General features: G+C 49.4%; 5 protein-coding genes across 5 annotated transcripts; 3 read left to right on the top strand and 2 right to left on the bottom strand.

The window, feature by feature from the left end:
* Positions 1–44: 44 nt before the first annotated feature.
* On the top strand, positions 45–695 carry FPOAC1_012376 (uncharacterized protein; the record flags this gene model as incomplete). The annotated part of the gene is made up of 1 exon (XM_044856732.1): positions 45–695. The coding sequence occupies one exon, from the start codon at positions 45–47 to the stop codon at positions 693–695; it is 651 nt and encodes a 216-aa protein (XP_044704045.1).
* Positions 696–931: 236 nt separating this feature from the next.
* On the top strand, positions 932–1,904 carry FPOAC1_012375 (uncharacterized protein; the record flags this gene model as incomplete). The annotated part of the gene is made up of 3 exons (XM_044856731.1): positions 932–1,181; positions 1,228–1,386; positions 1,438–1,904. The coding sequence occupies 3 exons, from the start codon at positions 932–934 to the stop codon at positions 1,902–1,904; spliced, it is 876 nt and encodes a 291-aa protein (XP_044704044.1).
* A 757-nt stretch (positions 1,905–2,661) lies between these two features.
* On the bottom strand, positions 2,662–5,723 carry FPOAC1_012374 (uncharacterized protein; the record flags this gene model as incomplete). The annotated part of the gene is made up of 9 exons (XM_044856730.1): positions 2,662–2,876; positions 2,949–2,968; positions 3,023–3,510; positions 3,563–4,116; positions 4,168–4,449; positions 4,510–4,857; positions 4,908–5,444; positions 5,509–5,553; positions 5,618–5,723. The coding sequence occupies 9 exons, from the start codon at positions 5,721–5,723 to the stop codon at positions 2,662–2,664; spliced, it is 2,595 nt and encodes an 864-aa protein (XP_044704043.1).
* Positions 5,724–12,609: 6,886 nt separating this feature from the next.
* Positions 12,610–13,390, top strand: FPOAC1_012373 (uncharacterized protein; the record flags this gene model as incomplete). Its single annotated transcript, XM_044856729.1, has 2 exons — positions 12,610–12,844; positions 13,011–13,390. The coding sequence occupies 2 exons, from the start codon at positions 12,610–12,612 to the stop codon at positions 13,388–13,390; spliced, it is 615 nt and encodes a 204-aa protein (XP_044704042.1).
* A 2,560-nt stretch (positions 13,391–15,950) lies between these two features.
* On the bottom strand, positions 15,951–19,615 carry FPOAC1_012372 (uncharacterized protein; the record flags this gene model as incomplete). Its single annotated transcript, XM_044856728.1, has 5 exons — positions 15,951–16,516; positions 17,027–17,114; positions 17,195–19,335; positions 19,393–19,529; positions 19,596–19,615. The coding sequence occupies 5 exons, from the start codon at positions 19,613–19,615 to the stop codon at positions 15,951–15,953; spliced, it is 2,952 nt and encodes a 983-aa protein (XP_044704041.1).
* Between the last annotated feature and the right edge of the window lie 73 nt (positions 19,616–19,688).

Below are 19,688 nucleotides of genomic sequence, written 5' to 3'. Positions count from 1 at the left end.
TCACCTCTTGAATCAACACTCACCATACCTACTGCACTGTAATCATGGCTCTCCCTCCCAAATTCGCCGGGCAAAAACTCCAATTCGCCCACCCTCCCGCCTCAGACTCAGGTGTCGCCCACACAACTCACACCCTCGAATTCTATCTCGACTACTGCTGTCCCTTCTCCGCCAAGATCTTTCGCACCCTCCGCTCCGACGTGATCCCCACTGTCAAGGCCAACGAGCACTGGGCCTCAAGCCTCACCTTTATCTTCCGCCAGCAGGTCCAGCCATGGCACCCTTCGTCAACCCTCATGCACGAGGCTGGTCTGGCAGTTCTGCGTCTTGCACCCGAGCGCTTCTGGGACTTTAGCGCAGCTCTATTTGAAGAGCAAAAGGACTTTTTTGATGTGTCTGTCGTGAATGAGACGCGCAATGATACTTATCGTCGTCTGGCCAAGATCGCGGCAAAGACGGGCGTTGATGAGAACAAGGTGTACGAACTGCTTGTGATTCCTGACAAGGCCGGTGAGGATGGAGCGTTGAATGCGGGGAACCAGGTTACCAACGACCTCAAGGTCATCACCAAGATGAACCGACTGATTGGCGTGCATGTTACGCCTACAGCTGTGTTTGACGGTGTGGTTCAGGATGTAAGCTCTGGATGGAACAAAGACCAGTGGGTTGAGTGGCTGCAAAAGAACGTTGTTTGACTACCATTGGAAGGTAACAAACGTAAGAGCCATAAACTCTAATGATAATGAAGAGCTCTGCTCAACGCAATTGAAGCTGTCACGAAATGTCCATATTAGTAGTCCACATTGTGATAATCTCACTAATAGCCCTGTGTGAATTGGCACCTTTTCCCCCACCAAGTTAGAATGGACTCATTTTTGACGACATGCTCATGAGCCTCATGAAATCAAAACTAACAAACACATCAATCACAATGCTTCAACTAAGAATGATAATACCACGGCTACGGCCAACTCAATTGGCTTCACTCACCCGCCAAGCAACACCCATCCAATCCTCAGCACTTCCTCGAAGTTTCCGCCGCTCACTTGAGAAATCTCTACAGCAAGCTCAATTGCGATTCTACGCCGTCAAACCTACAGCTGCTCCTAAAAAGCACAACAACATTGAAGATGAGCTGAAGAGGCAGGCTAGAGCTGTAGCCAAGGATGGAAAGGAATTCGGTGCGTATTTTTCTATGTTGTTTACGGCATGACTAACTCCTAGTAGAAGTCCCCGAGAAACTCATCATATACCATGGCGGTACAGGTCGTATCACATTCATGGCCATGCTCAAAATCACGACACTCTTTCTCGGCGCATTCTTTTGCTTCATTGTAGCACCGAGCTATGTCAAGGCCGAAAAGCCCGAATGGGTTACCGCGAGCAGTACGTCCATCTCTCACACTGAATCTCATAGATAGTAACTCACAAAATCAGTCGTTCTCTGCGGTATCGTACCCATCTTCTTTGTCGCGTACATAACCTCCCCGTTCGTGACACACATCCACATCCACCTTCCCCCATACGCCCGTACCTCGCGCGCCCTTCTGGAACGCTTCGTCAAAGCACTCCCGCCATCCACACCTCTGACCCTGACCACCATGAGCGCCATCTCCAAGCCTCGCTACAGCGGCATTCAGGCCGGCGATCTGAGCCCTGTGCGACGCCGCTTCGGCCTCATCAACTACGTGCGTGACACCAAGGAGGAGAACGCTAAGCGTAGCTGGTATATGTTCCGTGCCGTGGGCAAGTTTTACATCCAGGACAAGAGGCCGCAGACGAGGGTGCGGTATCAGAAGAAGACGGACAAGGTCGATGGTTGGATCTGGGACTCTATCAAGGAGCGTGTTGACAAAAGGGCGCTCAAGACTGCGTCACCCTACAAAGGAGATCCCACTGTTTGAACTAGTCGCTGGGTAACAACAGACTTGGCTTGTATCAGAGAGCCAGGGAGATTCAAACCCGTTGACACCATCGTATGTGAACCCCGAGATAGATGGGAACTTGAAACATAGATGGCGTGATACGGCTCCAGCCCTTTTGACTGGCCATGTCTGCTAACATGTCACCAATGGGAACAGTAAACGATAAAACTTGCAAACAAAGCGCCATACACACGCAACAATGGTATTCCTGTGTTGCAGTCGATAGTTGTATCTAAAAAACCATTACTCCGTTCCGTTTTCCTGTGTTGCCAATGCTCCGTCCGAAGCGTTCCAGGTCGTCAATCACGTAGACAAATATTGGTACATGGGTCCTGCCTGTCCTACCAAAACGCACTTCGTGAACCTCGTCCCGTGTATTTACCACCTCCGGGTCCGAGTATCCAACGCTTCTGTCATAGCTCGTTATATGTCCTTGTTGATCCGTCCAACCAATATATCCAACCGGGTTCTGTACAATATGCAAGCCCCTTGCCGTTATTGGGGCCTCCAAATTATGTCGTTAACGACACAAAGTTTCCAAGAATCTTCATATCAACAAGTTTTGTGGGACTTGAGAGCCTCGTGTGTTCGGCCAGAAACATCACAAGTGATTCAACACTTATGGCCTGTTCTGACGCAAAACTCTTAGCCGGGTCACGGCTCGCCTAATAAGAACTAGCCTCAAGAGTATTCAGCCTTAGCAGGTGATAGCTCCATCAGCAATAGCCTCTTTTTATCAGTGTCTCTTCATCACTGCCACACCATCGTAGTCCCAGCCTCGCTTCAATCCACCCTCATAAACACTTGCAACCGACTCTTGCCACATGGCTGGCGTGACAAAATTGGGCACGGGAGCAGCTGAGTATTGAGGTGGAGATATTTGATGCGATCCAGTTGGCATTGTTGCCTGGACGGCTTGGATATCCTGGATGGTGGGAACTTCCGTAGCACCTGAGGACGACGCGTTAAGAGGGCTCGTATGAGGTGGGGTAGTGCTGGCTTGTGAATGGGAGGCAGGCGTACCAAATGTGGTGTTCCATTGTCTGTTCACAAAGTTAGAAAACCGCAAGGAAGATATGAAATTATCGGTGACTTACTCAAATAGTCGGGATGGGTTCCATCCTGGCTGATCCGCCATTGATAGACTCTGGGGCATACCGGGACCTTGCGTTCCTTGCGACATCATGACGAGCGACTGTACAGCTGGGGAGTCACTTTTGCTGTCCATCGGGCCGGCTGATATGGGAGGTGTGATGGGGTGGTTCATATAACTGACTTGTTGGGCACCATGTGTATCCAAGTGCTGGTCTATGGAGCCTGTCCGGTGAATGACCGGTCTGAAAGGCTCGGAACCACGAGGGGGGCTGGAATGGGTGGATGGGTGAGGACTGCCGTAGGGAAAGCTTGGCTTCAAGACAAACGGTTTTCGAACATCTGCTGAAAACGCCTCTCGGAGCGCGTTGATCTGCTTCTCCAACTCAGGCATAGACCAGGACTCCATCACCTTTTCCAGGACCCGCATATGCCTCGTAAAGTATTCGCGGGCATCGCTGTTGAACTCGGGATCGGGTGAAACAATGGCAACCTATCAAGCGAGGGTTAGTGCAAGTTCGGGGCATACAGATCCGAAGACGTACCAGGTGAATAACAATGCAGGAGAGGCCAGCATAGAGGGAAAAGCTGAAGCCTCGCTGCATGCACTGAAGTCCTGTGAGTCCAAAGGTATTGAGTGTTGCCTCCTGCACACGGCACAAAGCTTTGGAAGAACTGTAACAAATCATCATGTGGCGCTTCCACTGGCCATCGGGAGCGTTGGGGTCAAGGAACGACAAGATAGGTCGGTGGAAGAGAATCAGGGCCAGGTAGTAGTACCCGTGCATGTTTCCGATAAAGTGTGAAGGAATCCATGGGGGTGACCCATCCTGTGGGAAGGAGATAGCAAGGTCCGGAGGAAGCTCTGCCAGCCAAGTGTTGAAGCTTTGCCCCAGCTGCTGGAACTCAGGGTCTACGCCCCAATCCTTGCGTCTTCGGAGTCTCGTATACACTTTGCTCATCGCGGATACTGTTCGCACAACCTGGGAGAAGTAGCTGAAGTTGCGCGATGTATGATATTCTGATTCTTCGCATCCGGGAACTGGTCGCGAAGGCGTGAAATCGACAGTGTTGAGTTTGACAGCATGGTCATGTCGGCCTTGGATACATTAGTTGACGAGACATTAATGAACAGCTCAGTTTCACTCACCTTGGGGAGCGCCAACCATAACCTCACACACAAAGATCGTCTGCCAGATACGCTTTCGAAGCTGACATTCGGCAGCTGTGAATTCGCAAGCAATGCCTGCTTGATGATCCTCATGATGTTCATCCAAGCCCAGATCTTTGCCCATTTGAACGCACTGTACAACAGTCATCCAGGAGCGATAGTAGTAACCTCGTTTAGGGGCAGCTTCGCGAGCCTTGAGAATCATAAGCAAGGCTTGAAGAGTGCTCAGTCGAGGAACATCCATGAAAGAATCGGCGTGTCCTAGGAATTGTCAGTTTTTGACATTCATACTGACCATGTCTAGTTAAAAGTAGTACTCACGGGAAGCAAGGGCAAGCCATTGTTGACCTTCAGTCGGTTCCTCGGCCAATCGTCCTCCCATAGCAAAAATCGCTTCCAAAATCAATGGAGAAATTGACTCTCGGTCCGTATTCCATTGTTGATAGAAAACAGTCTTGCAAAGTACGGGTACATAAGGATGAACGTGGGTAAAGTAAAGATCGAAATAGTTCAGTGCTGTTTCGTCATCTGGCATCAACTCAGGCGGAATGCGGATCTTGTGACCAGGTGCAGGCATCATCGGAGGGAGAGCACCCGGGAAATCTTCTGCTTCTTCGACAGGTGCCTGCTCTTCATGTCTGAAAGATGCTTTATTCCGAAGATACGGAGCTATGCAAATATTAGCAAACGCAAGTTGTGAGTAAACCGTAAAATCCTACCTGTGCCAGTTTCATTGACCTTGAGCGTTCCCAAAAGGTCCGCGAGATCGTGATGTTGATAGTCACCGGGGGAGGAATACGCTTCGGGAGAAGGTTGCTGTTGAGCTCCGGGAGGTGGCGGCTGGTGCATAGGAGGTGTGGGAAACACGTTCTGGCCCGCGTACGTGTGGTCCATCATTGAGCCGGCAGGTGCAACAGCGCCGTAGTGCATTCCTGGCTGCTGAGACGTGTCGTATGAAACATGCTGATATGATGCGTTCGCATCGGGGTAAACCTGCTGAGGTTGCGCACCATACATAGCAGCTGGTGAAAGTTTGGCGCCCGTGTTCATAACTTGATGCTGCATTGGCATTTGCTGATATTGTTCGGAGCCCATAGGCGTAGTGTCGTAAGTCGTCGAGTCGCTGGCTCCATCGAAGCCGTTGGGTCGTACACAGTGAAGCTTGAGCCGTATACAAGCCGAACAAGGCCATGTGTTTGTTGTTGCAGCATCACATTTAATCTTCCGTCTTCGGCAGCCTTCGCAAGCTCTCATAACTATCCCGGGTTTTAGCATTCAATTGCGATGTAGAGTCAATCTACAGTTGCCAGGAAAACATACCTTTCAGCCGCTTGTGGCGGTTGTGCTCATCAACGAACACATAGTCTACACCGATATGTTAGCTACTTCCGGGCATTGAATACACAAGTCGCAGTGAGTAATGACGCACTCTTTTGAGTCTCGCGCTGCGTATATTGCTGCGGCGCAAACGAAAAGGAATTCATTTGGGATTGTTGTGGTAGAATTGGGCGAACAGAAGGGTCTTCGTTGGACATGTTACGGTATAGTATAATGTAGTGAGGTAGTGCGCCTCTACAAGCGTCGAATCGTGGTGATTGCAGCGGTCAACATGAAATCGTGCGCAAAAACGAGTCAACAGATATCAGTCGTGGTGATACAAAGTCGAGCAAGTGGTGAGTAGAGTAGAGTGGAGGAGTCGAGGTTGAAGTTGTCGCGCAAGATGAGAATCGCGGGGTGGAGGGAGGAGGCTCGTGGGGACAAGTCGTAACGGCAGGTGACAAAAGCAACGACAGATGGGATGATGAGCGACAATGGGCTGCACGGGTGGTGCGACGTGTATATGCGAATAAAAAGATCGTGCAGGTAAAAGCGTAGGGAGGCGAAAGAGAGGAAAAACCAGCAGTGACAAAGATATGTACGAAAGCTAGACCAGCTAAAAAGACGTATTATCGAATTGGCTGGGGCGTGTCGGGGTAGGGCACTGTAAGTACTCTTGAGTTGAAGCTTGGGACAAGTCGAGTACGGTACGGATAGAGGAGTTTAAAGTGAACCACAGGGCCGGGTGTTTGGGGCCACTAGGAGTGGCTTTGAGTTTTGACTTTGTCTTGTTTTGTCTTGTCTTGTCTGTCCTGCTCTCACAGGGCAGGGCGGCAGCAAGCGTAGCGCACTGGGCATGGGCATGAACATGGGCAAGGGTGTGTAATGATGAAGTGCTGTAGGTGCTGGGGGACGTGACCCTAGACAAGGCTTGGTCTTTAACTTAGAGGGGAGAGGAGAGGGAGAGAGGGAGGGAGAGTCTAGGTGCCCTGAACTTGATCTGGGATGGGATAGGACAGGATAGTATGGTACGGGAACGTCGTTGCCAGCACTTGATTTGGGCTTGCTCAGGCTGCCTGACCGTCAGTCCCTCCTCACTTCACCAGACTAGTGACGAGCAGTTGGTGGAGAGTTTCGGGTTGGCGTTCTTTGGATCACAGCAGGGCCACGAGAAGGGCTTAACTAACAGGCAGGACAGGACAGGACAGGGGCGGGACAGGTCAAGCTAGCCCAGGACAGGTCCAGGGGGATGGAGATGGGAGATGCAGGTAAGGAAAAGCGGCGTGGTAGCGCGGAAGTGGATTGTGGATTGTGGGATAAAGGCCCAGAACCAGTGTCCGTAACGAGACTGGGGCGAATCTTCTTTCGACCAGATCAGACTCGAGAAAGTATCTGGGATCGAGAGTTGAAGCCGCCGTCTGGAACTCCCAATACAGTACGGATTATGGGCACCGGCCCGAGTGAACGGCGTGTTACAGAGAAATACAGAGACGGAAGATGATGTGGGTTCTCTCACTTCGGGGTCCTCTGTCAACAATGCAATGGAGGGAAGCTGAGGCCAGATGCTCAGTGCACCAGCCTGTAATATGTAGGCGCTCTGTTATAGCGATGGGACGGGTTTTAGCTGTCAATCAGTATTAGTAGCCCAGCATTAAGAAAGTGACCGAGGCTCCTCTTACGGGATTAGCGGACTTTGATGATTTCAATGCATAGGTAGTGTAAGCAGCATAGAGGAGTCGACGACATTCAAGAAGAACAAAAACGAAATGACGGATGGAGCTTGAACCGGCGGCCAAGGCGGCAGCGAAAATTGAATAGTTGACAGGTGCAAAATGCTCCGAAGAATTTAATGATGGCAATGGTTAACTGTCGTTCGCTCAGTCAGCAAATGCCAGCGGCGCACAAAGCAAAATCCAAGGTATAATTCCCGACGACGGGAGATTCGCGTGGGCATCCAATTGAGACGAAGATTTTGAGGAGCTTGGATGAAACGTATGCCGAGACTTGACCCAACAAGGAGGTGTCTGGCTGTGACAACCAGGTGCAGTTGCAGTCGCAGACGCAGATGCGGACTGCAAAGCTGGCAGATTGGAGACATGCTTCCCCTCAGAACTTCATCATGTACATACAAAACTGATCGTGCTCGGCCAAGGACTTTGAACGCCTGGGAGGTTGCAGGAGGGGGGGAGGGGGGTCATCCCGTCTCAAGGATGTGGATGTGGATGTGTGACAGGCATTCCATGGGATGGACATGAACAACCAGCCCAGCCTCGAGACCAGACCAGGGCCCTATTGAACTGCAACAGTGTTTTGAGATCTCTCGCACTGAGTTATTGGTGTCGATGATGATGAAGCTTGAACGGAATGCCGATGGTGTGTGTGTGTGCTGGCGGTTGATTAACGACAATGATGGTGTTCGGCTCTTGTGCAACCTCCTCCACTCCTTCCCTTCTTAGTTTCCTTCCTGTTCTGGTTCCTAACAAGCAACTGCCTCGCTTCTTCCCCTCCGTTCTTACCAGTTAACATTCGAGATACGCGGGCTCAGGCACCTTCCGTCACGCACATGCCATGCCGCAGGGCTAGTTGCAGCATGCACATCACCTATTGGAGAAAGAAGTAACTTGACACTTAGGGCTGAAAAGGCTTTTTTTTTCTAAGATTTCCAGCTTCCCGAATCGACACTGTCCACGATACAGTACAGGACGGGTACGGCAGGTATCCATCCCGTATTAATCGCCCGTACCCACGGGAAACTCTGTTCATCGACCCGTAGCCTTACCTACGGAGTATGGTAAAACGGATCTATATGCGATGCAGACAGACGCTTGCGGGCGTAGGGACTCCTCCTCCACGACGCTACAGTACAGTACACACGCTACAACATTGACGCAGGATGCGGAACAATAGGCATGTATCAGAAGTGCAGTGAAGTACAGCTCTAGCGTCATGAATTGTCAAGATTTCTGTGTCCTCGTTTATTAGACTCCTAGCCTAGCGTGCCAGGTGTCGCCCCTCGGCTCTGGAGGACGGTTATTGAGATTCTCGAGTATTGCGTATCTTGATTGGCAGGCTACAAATATATTCTTGACGATTTTCTACAAACAGGGTAGTTGTGTTGCAAGCCAAGAAACGATTGACGGTTGACCGTTGATCATCGTGGTCCGCCATGCTCAAAATAGCATGTACAGGTATTTACTCCCTGGATACATAATACAGATACGTCAGCTGCTGCAACTATTATAATTTAGGATGAATGCCTGACCCTTTAGTTTGACTAGAATCTCGGGTAGTCAATTCATGTCTCAAAATACAAGTCTATTCAGCACACTGCAATTTAAACATGGCGGAAAAAAGGCGCTTCGTTTGTGCACATGATGCCCAAAAGACGCACTATAAACATCTATACAAGTATGATCGCCATAATGAAACCGCCTCGAAAGCTCCCCTGGTAAGTCAGCCATTGGTAATTACCAGACAGGACCTATTGAAAGCACGACAGTGGCTGTCTTAGTGGCATCCCCGTCAATAAAAAGAAAAGTAAGTTATCCTTGACAAGGAGTGCCTCGGCTCAAGTGGTTTTGTCCCAAGTTTAGCCAGGTTTTTTTGAATGGACGTTTATTCATCCGCGAAACTTCCCTCTTACATAAACTTCCCGATTCTATTCATGGCAACAGAATGTTCATAATTAAGGAGATAAGATTGTCTGTCGTTTCGAGTGAGTATAATGCACATCCTATTGTATACAACGACCAACTACCGACGTCGAGTATATCGAGTCAGAATAATTCACGTTGTCAACATGTCTTGAATCGACGACTCTCATGTCCCCTCGATACACACATACTAGACTATAGACTAGGGGCTCTTTGACCCCTGATCTTGCGTGCACTGTTGTCATGTTCTCCCTTTGCAGGCTAGGATACGTACATCAACACATACAGGCGCCCATCTGCCTTCTATATTGGGCTTACGCATAGTCTGATCTGCATTGATTGATAGGGCCCTGCTCCAGATACCGACACCACGGCCAACTAGCGCCTGGAAACTTAGATATGAATTTCCCTGACCCATACAAATAGATGAAATGCTAAACAATTCCTGTGCCAATATCTGCAATTGTCCTATTCGGGAGATGCCAAACCTGTAACGTGCTGCTTCTGTACCTTGTTTCTGGACTCCATGTACACAAAGAGGACGTATGATGTATGGCTCTTCTGCTGGGTTGTACATGACAGTGGACTAGTCGTCGCATCTATTGCCCAACCTCGTCAAGCAAGCCAAAGATAATCAAGCTAGCTCTTCCGTTGTAGAACGCCTTGGTATAGTATCTTGCCACCACAGCGGAATGACGACTCATGCCTCTACAGATGAGAATAAATACCTCCATACCTACTAATTCAGGGTATTGCTCTTCATTTCAAGTGGCCGCATGAAGATCGCCCGTGCAGGACGATGGCGTCGGCTGCAGCCATGCCACGCGGACATGCCGTTAGATTCGGGGGCCAAAATCGCTGTGGCTATGTGGTTCATGAAGGAGAAACCAACGACAGAACCACAGTTGATTTGTAACAAACTTGCATGAACATTTGACAGTGTCTCGGAGATGAAGAATATGCAGTGCTCCGGGTGCAAGACGCTCTTTTTGGTCGATCTAGGCGTGACACATCATATTTGGTTACACGGGAAGTCTTGCTTCTTCTTGTCTGACAGACAGCCTGCACCAACCCAACAGTGGAGTAAGGCATGATAGCATCAACCAAGGTCGACAGACATTCATAAATTGCTCGTATTTTGAGACGACCCAGCCAATAAACTATTACTGTACAAATTTAGATTAAAACAACATACCCTCGGACCCATCCTACCGTTCAACCCGTACCCAGAGAGCAAAGATCTATTCCTCAAGTGGAAAAGAATTTGGTTCCCTAGCGCCATTGTTAAAGATCGGCTGGAGAAACAGGACAACTCAATGACGGTCAACATATTAGAATAGACCCATGTTATGGTCTCCTTGGCTCTATTTCGCTTTTAGTGCTCCCGCATGAGAGACACGAGGATGATTCGCCTGCGGCGTCGCTCGCATTGAAGGTGCAACTGCAAGCAACGATAAATTGCTTTCACATGCGTAGGTTGTTTCTACCTGTTGTACTACTGTATGGGATAAGCACACACGTTAAAGATCAGGGACTTTGTTAGTGGAGTTGGGGTTGTGCCGAGGTACAGTTCCCCGATGGATCCCAACTCAAACTCGTGGGCTACAGAACTGTCCGTCCTTGCTTCCAATGTCGACGGGGATCCCCGTTTCTTTTCATGAATTTCTTTTTTCTATGTTTCTAACTACAAGGCACGGTCCGATAACTGATAGCTTAGTAGTTCGGGGAGATGACTAAACTTTCATCTTCATACTGTGGTGGTTTCAGTGTTTCCCCAAGCAGAACATTGCTATTCTTTTTGGTCGGTGCGACAAACTTGGGGAGACTCGCTTCGCTATGCTTCATGTCCATGTCACCTGTCGGCGTCCTCCGTTAGAAACCTCATTGTACTTCATTCAAAGTGGGCAATCAAAACCGCGCGTCAACGGAAATGGCTCCCCTAGTTCCTTATTGGCGGATGATGATTGCTGCAATTCCTTCAGTCTTTTATCAAGGGCTCAGACGTGAGCCTTGAGCCCCCCAACACTCACTGTGAAATAACCCATGCGAACTAACCCCAGGGTAAATCGTTGCCCCATTATCGTTGCATTACAACTGAGTCGGCTATAGTACAGTGGGCAACGATCCTCAGTTGTTAGTAATAGTTGTGTAAAAATATCTTGACCGTGCGGGCGTTGGTTTGTCTCTTCCAGCCTTGGATCTTTAATGCTTCCCTATGGCCCTGCCCGCCCACTTTGAATCGGGCCGCGGAGCAATCTCTAGCATTTTGGCAGCCATGATCAGCGCGTATGATTCAAGTCAATAGACAGCTGCACTACGTAGTAGTATGTAGTTGTAAACTGTGGGAGCGGGAACGGTCCTGCAGATAATCTTCCCGGTCCGACCTGGCTGGTACTGCTGGTCAAAATAGTCAGTCGATGAAGCTACCCTATTAGAGAAACCACCTCCGACTTTTACATAGATCGTGCGCCACGATCCTTTGGTGCGTACGATCAGAGCTACGCCATACGGGCCATTGCCCAATCGCAACCGAGTCAGCGCTTCTGAGCGTCTTCCAAGCGCGTTCCTTGCAAGGATAGTCGTCCCGGATAACATCCCACGGATGTTCCAGAAACACTCGGCCGGCATTCCGTCCTCAATCTCCATGCCATGGTCTGCCATGACCACATCTAGGGGTTGTCAGATTGCTGAAGACGCCCCTCCATCCCACCCCTAATATGGGACCTGTCAATACTTGTCCGTGCTGGCCGTGTCCTCGAGAACTTTTTAAAGTAGTGGAGACCAGACATTATTAGCAGACTACCTATGGAAATTGCAATGCGTACGTATGTATTGTCATTTCTCACCGCCAGCATTGTTTATCAGTGAGCTACTAAGTTTGTGCGTGTTGTAATGGTTGGGATGCTGGTACATAGCGGTAAAGCAATATACAACCTACGACACATCTTACACCCCGCGCCTAAGATCCTTGCTCGTTGAATTACACGCACCTATTGCGTGCGATGAAAGTGTTCAAAGTTTGATCAAAAATATCCAATGAAAAGTAAATATCATTCTTCAACATCTACCGAATGTTGATCATCAGCAAAATTCAACTTAGTAATTCGGGGAAAAATGGGTTCAATGAAAGTCGATAGTGCTGCGCCTCACCACGAGGCTCCTCCGATGTGGCGTAACGCCTCCGGTTTGATGTAATACCCCTCCTCCTTCAACTTCAACTCCTCCCCATACAACGACAACCTGGTTCGTTAACAACGAAACCAAGACCATAACAACAATTGCAGCTGTCATCAAACTCCACCATCCGGTCTCCTGAATCTGTTCTGCTTGCCGGCCCCTGATTGTTATTATTCCTTGCTGCATCACCTCGCCTCGATAGCCTCAAAGCCTTGGCCACCTGAGATCCCTGCATATCTCGCTTTTAAGCTCGCACAACTATCGCATATTCACAATGGCGACTTTGGATAATGCGAACCCGACAATCCTGAGCGCTTCGCAGTTGCCAACCCGGCAAAAGAAGGTTGAGCCACGTCGGGGACCTGAGTCAAGATACGACGATATCATCTTTGCAAAGCCATCCTATCTATCAGGCCCTTTTGCCGGCCCGACGTCTGCTGCATGGCTTCAACTCAATGACCAACATGACGAGTTTTCATCCGAAGCCATTGATGAACAAGAGATTTATGGTATGTGCCCTCAAGCCCACTTGAGTGATTTGTTGGTGATTTCGCCACATCCACATCTTCATGTCCAGTGACACTGAGGCTCGGCTCCACGAATATCTTCATATCACCCAAGCGACCTAGCATTTGTTTGCGTCTTTTATGGATATATGATACTAACATTGGATAGATCTGATCTCAACAATCTCGGACCCTGAGCACCCGGTTTCACTGGGCCAGCTGTCAGTGATTAACCTCTCTGATATCCACATTACTCCCTCTCCCGCTTTTGGTGTTCCTGATCCAAACACAATCGTGCAGGTGGTTGTGGAGATCACACCAACCATCACACACTGTTCATTGGCTACTGTCATTGGGCTTGGAGTTCGAGTTAGACTTGAACAAGCACTGCCGCCCAACTACCGCGTTGATGTGACTTGCAAGGAGAATAGTCACAACCAAGACGATCAAGTCAACAAGCAGTTGGGCGACAAGGAGCGAGTTGCTGCCGCTCTGGAAAACGATACCCTGAAGGGAGTTCTGGACAAGATGTTGGAAACATGCGTTTAGTCATGACTTACCATCGTCGACCCTCACTCATTTAGAAGCTTTCAAAATCGCATGGATAATGCTTGCTGATCTTCGTTGTCCACTATCGCATGGTGTCATTGCTATTTTGATAACCAAAACGCGACATCGTTTTCGTACCGAAGCTTGATGGCAAACGCGAGAATACTACCCTTCCATCGATGTCTTGAATCTCGGCATCCAAGACGGGGTATTCATTAGTCTTGAAGGGACTGAACCGGTGAACTGGTAATAAACATACAACTGGGGAAAATACCGACTCGTGATTGGAGAGGAGAAACAAGGACATCAATCAAGGCCCCTCATTCATCTAAATAAGGTTCAAGCTACCACCGCGAACATATCACGCTGCTCAAAACGGATATTCTAATACGTGAACAATTACACCGCAACCATATGGGCATGTAACTGTACGTATCAGACTATTGATTTTGGAGTCTTTTAGTCGGAGCCGTACAATGTCATTGAGCCCCAGACCCGGCACTGTTGCGGCTACACAGGCTAGACTTTAGCGCAACCGCTGGAGATTACATACAGAATAGCACATATTCACATTTACACGGATTTCTTCAACATCGTCTGAGAGCCTCTCTCTTCTTCTTCATCTTATCATGCATAAAGAACGACGTCGACCAGATGCTACGATTAGGTTTCCGTTTTGGGAACCATTCTCGTACCACACAAAGTTCCGCCCTACAATGTTACGCGTGCCAGAGTCCCCCACTTTCGCCGCAAATTCAACGTCCTGGACAGAGTCTGGGCCCCCCATGCCTATTCTTCCTGGCCTCGACTCCTTGACAGGTGCGGAATCTACCGTCACGAAACGTCATGCTTGACTTGTCGGCCCTTTTTCGAGGCCAAGTGACAAGGGCTTTTATAGCGCATGGGTGCACTATCAAGAGCCGTCGTGTGCCTTTCACGTAGCTCGACTACCGTGATGTATGTCCTGCCAAGACAAGTAGTTCCCGTTTGGCAGGTCGAAAGAGCTGGGGAATTAAACTACTGATCATATCATTTCTTCGGTCAAGCCCTGGTGGGTTATGTGTAACTGCGCTACACTTGTATTGGCAACATATCCTCGTGGCCGACAGCCACGCCCCCAGCTCCAGGAGTTCTACCATCCCGAATACATACATTTATTTATTTATTACCCAGGGACTAGCCCCCGCCTCCCCCGTGCACTTGGCTTGCGGTGTTGTAGACGCCGGGATCAAAGCTTGCATGCCCCTTCGACAGTCTCAAATGATATGTTTGGGGGGAAGCAACCTTGCCTTGCGGCTGTGTGACGATCCCCCGATCTTGCAACTCCCGCAGGAAGACCCCCGGTTGCTAAAAGGCCCCAGGATTGGCTCGCGATTCAACTTGCTTGACTGGCAGACATGCATCTCTGAGTGCCGATCAGCAAGTAAACATGATCGGATGCATTTGTCCGCACTCCGCAAAATCTTGTCATGTACTCCTAGAGACACTTGGCTGTAACCAATCCTGCATATGTTGCTTTCTCGTGACAGCAATGGGCCGTCAGTGTCTTGGTAAAATCAACCCATGGCCAATAAGGAGCTTGCCAGTTTGCAAGTGCATCCTTCGTCGCTTCTCGTCAGCACTTAAGACTAACGTTCCACCTTCAGGCGTGGATTTGCTTTTTATTATCCCTTACACTGAGGCCAATGTACCTGGCATACGGGTAGATGGGGCGGCTCAGAGCCATTGTTGTTCCCGATGCTCCTAGCAAACCTTACATCCTGTCAATATCCCTGTCAAAATGCTTATCAACCGCTTCGTCATACACTTTTCCACGAGGTTGATGCCATGGTCCCTGAAATCCGGCAAGGTTTCTTGAAAAAAGACCCATCAAGATCACCGGCTCATCGTCCCGTAGAAACTTCCACGAGGCCGCTGGGGCAATTCTGATTCTTTCTCCGTAGGTGTAGTTCATGTTGTTGCTTGACTGATCTCAACGGTGACGCTAGTCCTAATACCATAAAATTGTACTTAGCCTCTTATTAACCTGTTGCACAGGCTGTCGTATACATACCCATGACGCTACAACCTGCACGGCAAAGTAGAGAGGATAAAATCCCCTAGCATCATCGTCACGTCGCAAACCTACCAATGAGCAAAGTACACACTCATTGTCGGTGACAAGGTAGCAAGAGCTAGTCATAACCGAAGTCAACTCGCACGACAGGCTGAGACTCGTCCGAAATGAGAAAAAAGAGGTCGAAACAAAGGTCAGAGAGCATCAAACATCGGGCCCTGATTTCTGATTATTATTCCTTGTTTATGCTGGTTCATCTGAAACCTTTCCGGTCGTTTTAATTAGCCTCCTAACGTTTTTGCAGTACGCCACCAACTTTCAACTTTCATCCTTGTAGCAAAAACACACGTTGTCCAAGCCCTAGTCTATGACTATATTTCTGATGATAGCAAAAGATCCCATCCTTTTGGGGTTAAGCTACAATATGATCCTGGGAGGAGCCTACACACGCAACCCTTGTTTCATCCCTGCCTCGCGAATTAAACCATCCGGACTTTGAGTGCTCTAGATCTCCCCCAGCATTCCGCTCTCCATTAGACTCTGGTAGAATTCAGGCTCGAGGAAAGTCTTGACGCTAACGTCTTCGCTGAGACCCTTGCGCTTTCGTGTCTTGAGGACGAAATCGCGAGCAGTGGCTTGTGCAGTAGCAGGCTGGAGCGGGCGGATGATCTGCTCGCGATCGAGAGGATCACCAGGCACGATACTCCAGCTGTCAAAGACGAGACTCACCATAGAGCTACCTTGAGTCTTGATTCGTAGATCTGTCTCGAAACCGAAGCTGTCAATGACTGGTAGCAATCCGTTCACGCGATATAGCGGCGTGCCGGCAACAGGACCATCTGACAGAACATGGCCACGACGACGTGAAAGCACGTTGTAAACTTCCATGTATGACTCCTCAGGTCCTGTTACTGAGACTGAATAGACAGGCTCCATAAGTCGAGGCGAGGCCATGAGGAAGGATGAATAACAGGCTCGTCGAGAAGTGGGGATGATCTGGCCACCTCCACGGAAGATGGCCTCGTTGGCCAGAAGTACGTCTGTAACCTTGAACTTTGTGTTTCGTATCGCTATTGTCTCATGTTAGTATTCGTTCTATATCGATAGTATTTGTGTGTGTATCTTGATTATCTGGGACAAGGATTCAAGGGCGTTATTATCTGCCACCAGGGGAAAACATGCCGGTCGTTGTTATCCGGTTGTTCCTGATGGCGGTCAAGCGGCTCTTGCCGTTGCACTGTGCCATTCAGAAGTAAACGACCCAGAAGTAAACGACCAACACAGCGGAGATGGGTGGCACCATCAACACCCTGCGAACGCCATCATCTAGAGACGCCAAGTCTTTTGCCAGCCGTGCAATGTCAGCAAGCAGGCAAGGCATGGCGAATGTCAGATGTGGAGAGTTCGCAACTCCACAAGGCATCGCCCCTGACGCTGTCGTGATCCACAGCCAGTATAACTAGCTGATAACGAAACGACCACGATATCCACTCTTCAGTTGAGAAGTGCGGGTATACTGTCGATACAACGTAACGTCCAAAACGAAGATCAAACTGCAGAAAAAGAAAAAGAGGACTCACGTTCTTCACACAAGGGTCCCTCGCGGGTTGCCCAGCTAAATCCTTGTCGGATAGATTCCCTGACTGCGTTGAGGGTTTTCTTGTCCACCTGGGATATGGTTAGCCGAGCTCATGATATTAGAGGACTACTGCGAGAAATATCCGGCATGATATACCCAGAAAACTTACTTCGGTGGGGAGAGTGTCGTCTTGAAGAATATTGGGTCCTGTCTCCTCAGGCCCGAACGCCCAGATGCTGCGGGCAGCCAGCTTGTCCCAGCCGTGCTTCTCTTCGAAGAACTTGGCCGTCTTTCGAATAGGATCGCGGATGTTTACTGCTCCGCTCTCAATATCATTTGAGATGCCCTTCTCCAGCTGCTCGGCAACCATGGTGATCTTGTTCTTTTTGTTTGGTGTGATAGCATAGCACTTTGTCGCTGATGTCTCGACAACAGTCTCACAGAACCGTGTGACAGGATCAGAAACCTTGATATCCATATCGGCGTATAGACGACGCAAGTCGTGCAACACACAGTCCATATACAGCTCTCCAGTTCCGAGAACGACGTGTTCACCTGACTCCTCGACCTTGGTCTTGATAAGAGGGTAGGATTTTTGAATCCTTCTCAGACCGTCAAGCATCTTTGGCAGTTCTGAAGGGTTGATAGGCTCGGCAGCGACCTTGAGGACCGACTCCGTGAAGTGTGTAATAGGCTTAAAGATGTAGGCATCCTCGTCGTCTTCAAGTTTAGGAGGGAGGATGGTGGCTGACTTGACGATAGAGTTGTCAACGCCACTAAGCAGTACGAGGTTACCGGCTGGGACACCATCTGTAGGGATATTGTATCTTGTCTCGCCGATGAAGACCTCTGCAATATTCGCCATAGCCATGTCTTCTTCGTCGTCTAGGGAGTAGCCTTCACCGAGAACACGAACTTGCATGCCTGGCCGGACTGTTCCACTTAGCACACGGCCAAAAGAATGAAAGCTCTTGGCGTCTGCTGTGTTGAAGAGTTTTGTGATATGCACGACTAATGGTCCATCCTGATTACAAGTCTTCATTGATGTAGCGACCTTGGTGTCCAAGGGGCCGGTGTAATATCTCTCCAGCAATCGCTCAGCAGTTTCGACAGGTGATGGGATGTGCTTCACAATCATATCCACAAAACCGGTTGAAGGGCCGAAGAACTGCTCGCAGACTAGCTTCAGGAGCACCTTAGCATCGGCCTTGTACTGGGAAGGCTTAAGCTCAATGCCTAGTGAAGCCAACACCGGTTTCAATTCTTCAGGACTGTCGCTGATAGAGTGCGTGAAGATTTTGTAGATGGGTTCGAGGATGAAGTGAACGAATGAACGCGATGAACGCTCGTCGATGGGCTTTCGTGAGAAGTTTCGCTTCTTGGGGTTGTAGTAGATGTCACCCCATAATCGCTTCGCGAACTCGTCGACGTTGATGTCGCCAAAAGTATCTGTGTACATCTTGGCGAAACTTGGTAGTGTAAAACACCAGCCCATATCTGTGCAGGCAAAGAGGACGTTGCCCTTTTCGGGGCTTATTCGCTTTGAAGCAGCCTTGGTAGGTGCTGTGTTTGTGATGATGGTGTTGACCTCCTCAACAACGTGCTTGAGCTTGAAGTATGCGTCCTTGGGCGGTAGCTTTAGCTCGAGAATAAGGCGATCCATCTTGTTGATGATAAGGGTCAGGGGGATGTCCTCAAGAACAGCATGCTTAATGATCTGCTCTGTGTTGATCTGAACTCCCTCGACAACGTCCACCACCAAACAAACACCGTCGACTAATCGGAAGGAGGCAGCGACTTCGTCGACAAAGTTGACATGTCCAGGGGTATCGATCAGGTTGACAAGATGCGACTTGCCCTTGGTGCTGGGCAGCACCAGACTCATTGGCGCAGCCTTGATAGATAGTCCCCTCTCCCTCTCCAGAATATGGATGTCTGTATATCTCAATTGTTCATCGCGGTGCTTGCCCACTCTTCGTTCCAATCGGTCTGTAATGTCGTGTGTCTCGAGGACCAACATGTCCATAAAGGCCGTCTTTCCATGGTGCAAATGTCCTGCTAGTGCCACATTTCGTGTCTGTTCGGGAAAGTTCATCAAGTCTGTCATGAATTCGCGGTCGAAAAAGACGGGTGGAAGATCGGCTTCCTCGATGTTGAACTTCTTCTGCTCGACAGGCGCGATGATGGGCTGGGACAGCGGCTGTGCGTCCTCCTCTTCCACACGGGTCTCGACATCGGCTCCGTACACCTGCTCGGCGGTCGGATAGTATTGCTTATCTTCGTGAAGTATAATCGCGTTTGATGGTCCATCTGTAGAGCGAAAGAATTAGCATATGTCCATGGATGAAAGCTTGCATGGGTTCTTACCGTCAAGCTCCATGAGCTCCTGGCCCGTCACGCCAGGGGCCTCATCTGGTTCATCATCATAGACGTAGTCGCCCGCCTCAACGCCCACCTCGGAGCCCTCCTCTGACTCGACTTCCTCGCCAATGAAGTTACCGAACCTGTGGTGATAAGTCAGCGCGCCGTCAACATTTCAAGCTCGAAACGCGACTGAAGAAGATACGTACTCGTCGTAAAGATCATCCATGTTTACCGATTATTGATTAATGCGCAAATATGTTGTAGTGAATGCGCAAAAAGATTGGCGACAAAGGAATGAA

The sequence above is a fragment of the Fusarium poae genome, chromosome 4 (genome assembly GCF_019609905.1).
Source record: "Fusarium poae strain DAOMC 252244 chromosome 4, whole genome shotgun sequence".
Taxonomy (NCBI): Eukaryota; Fungi; Ascomycota; class Sordariomycetes; order Hypocreales; family Nectriaceae; genus Fusarium; species Fusarium poae.
This window is presented reverse-complemented; position numbering and strand designations above follow the sequence as displayed.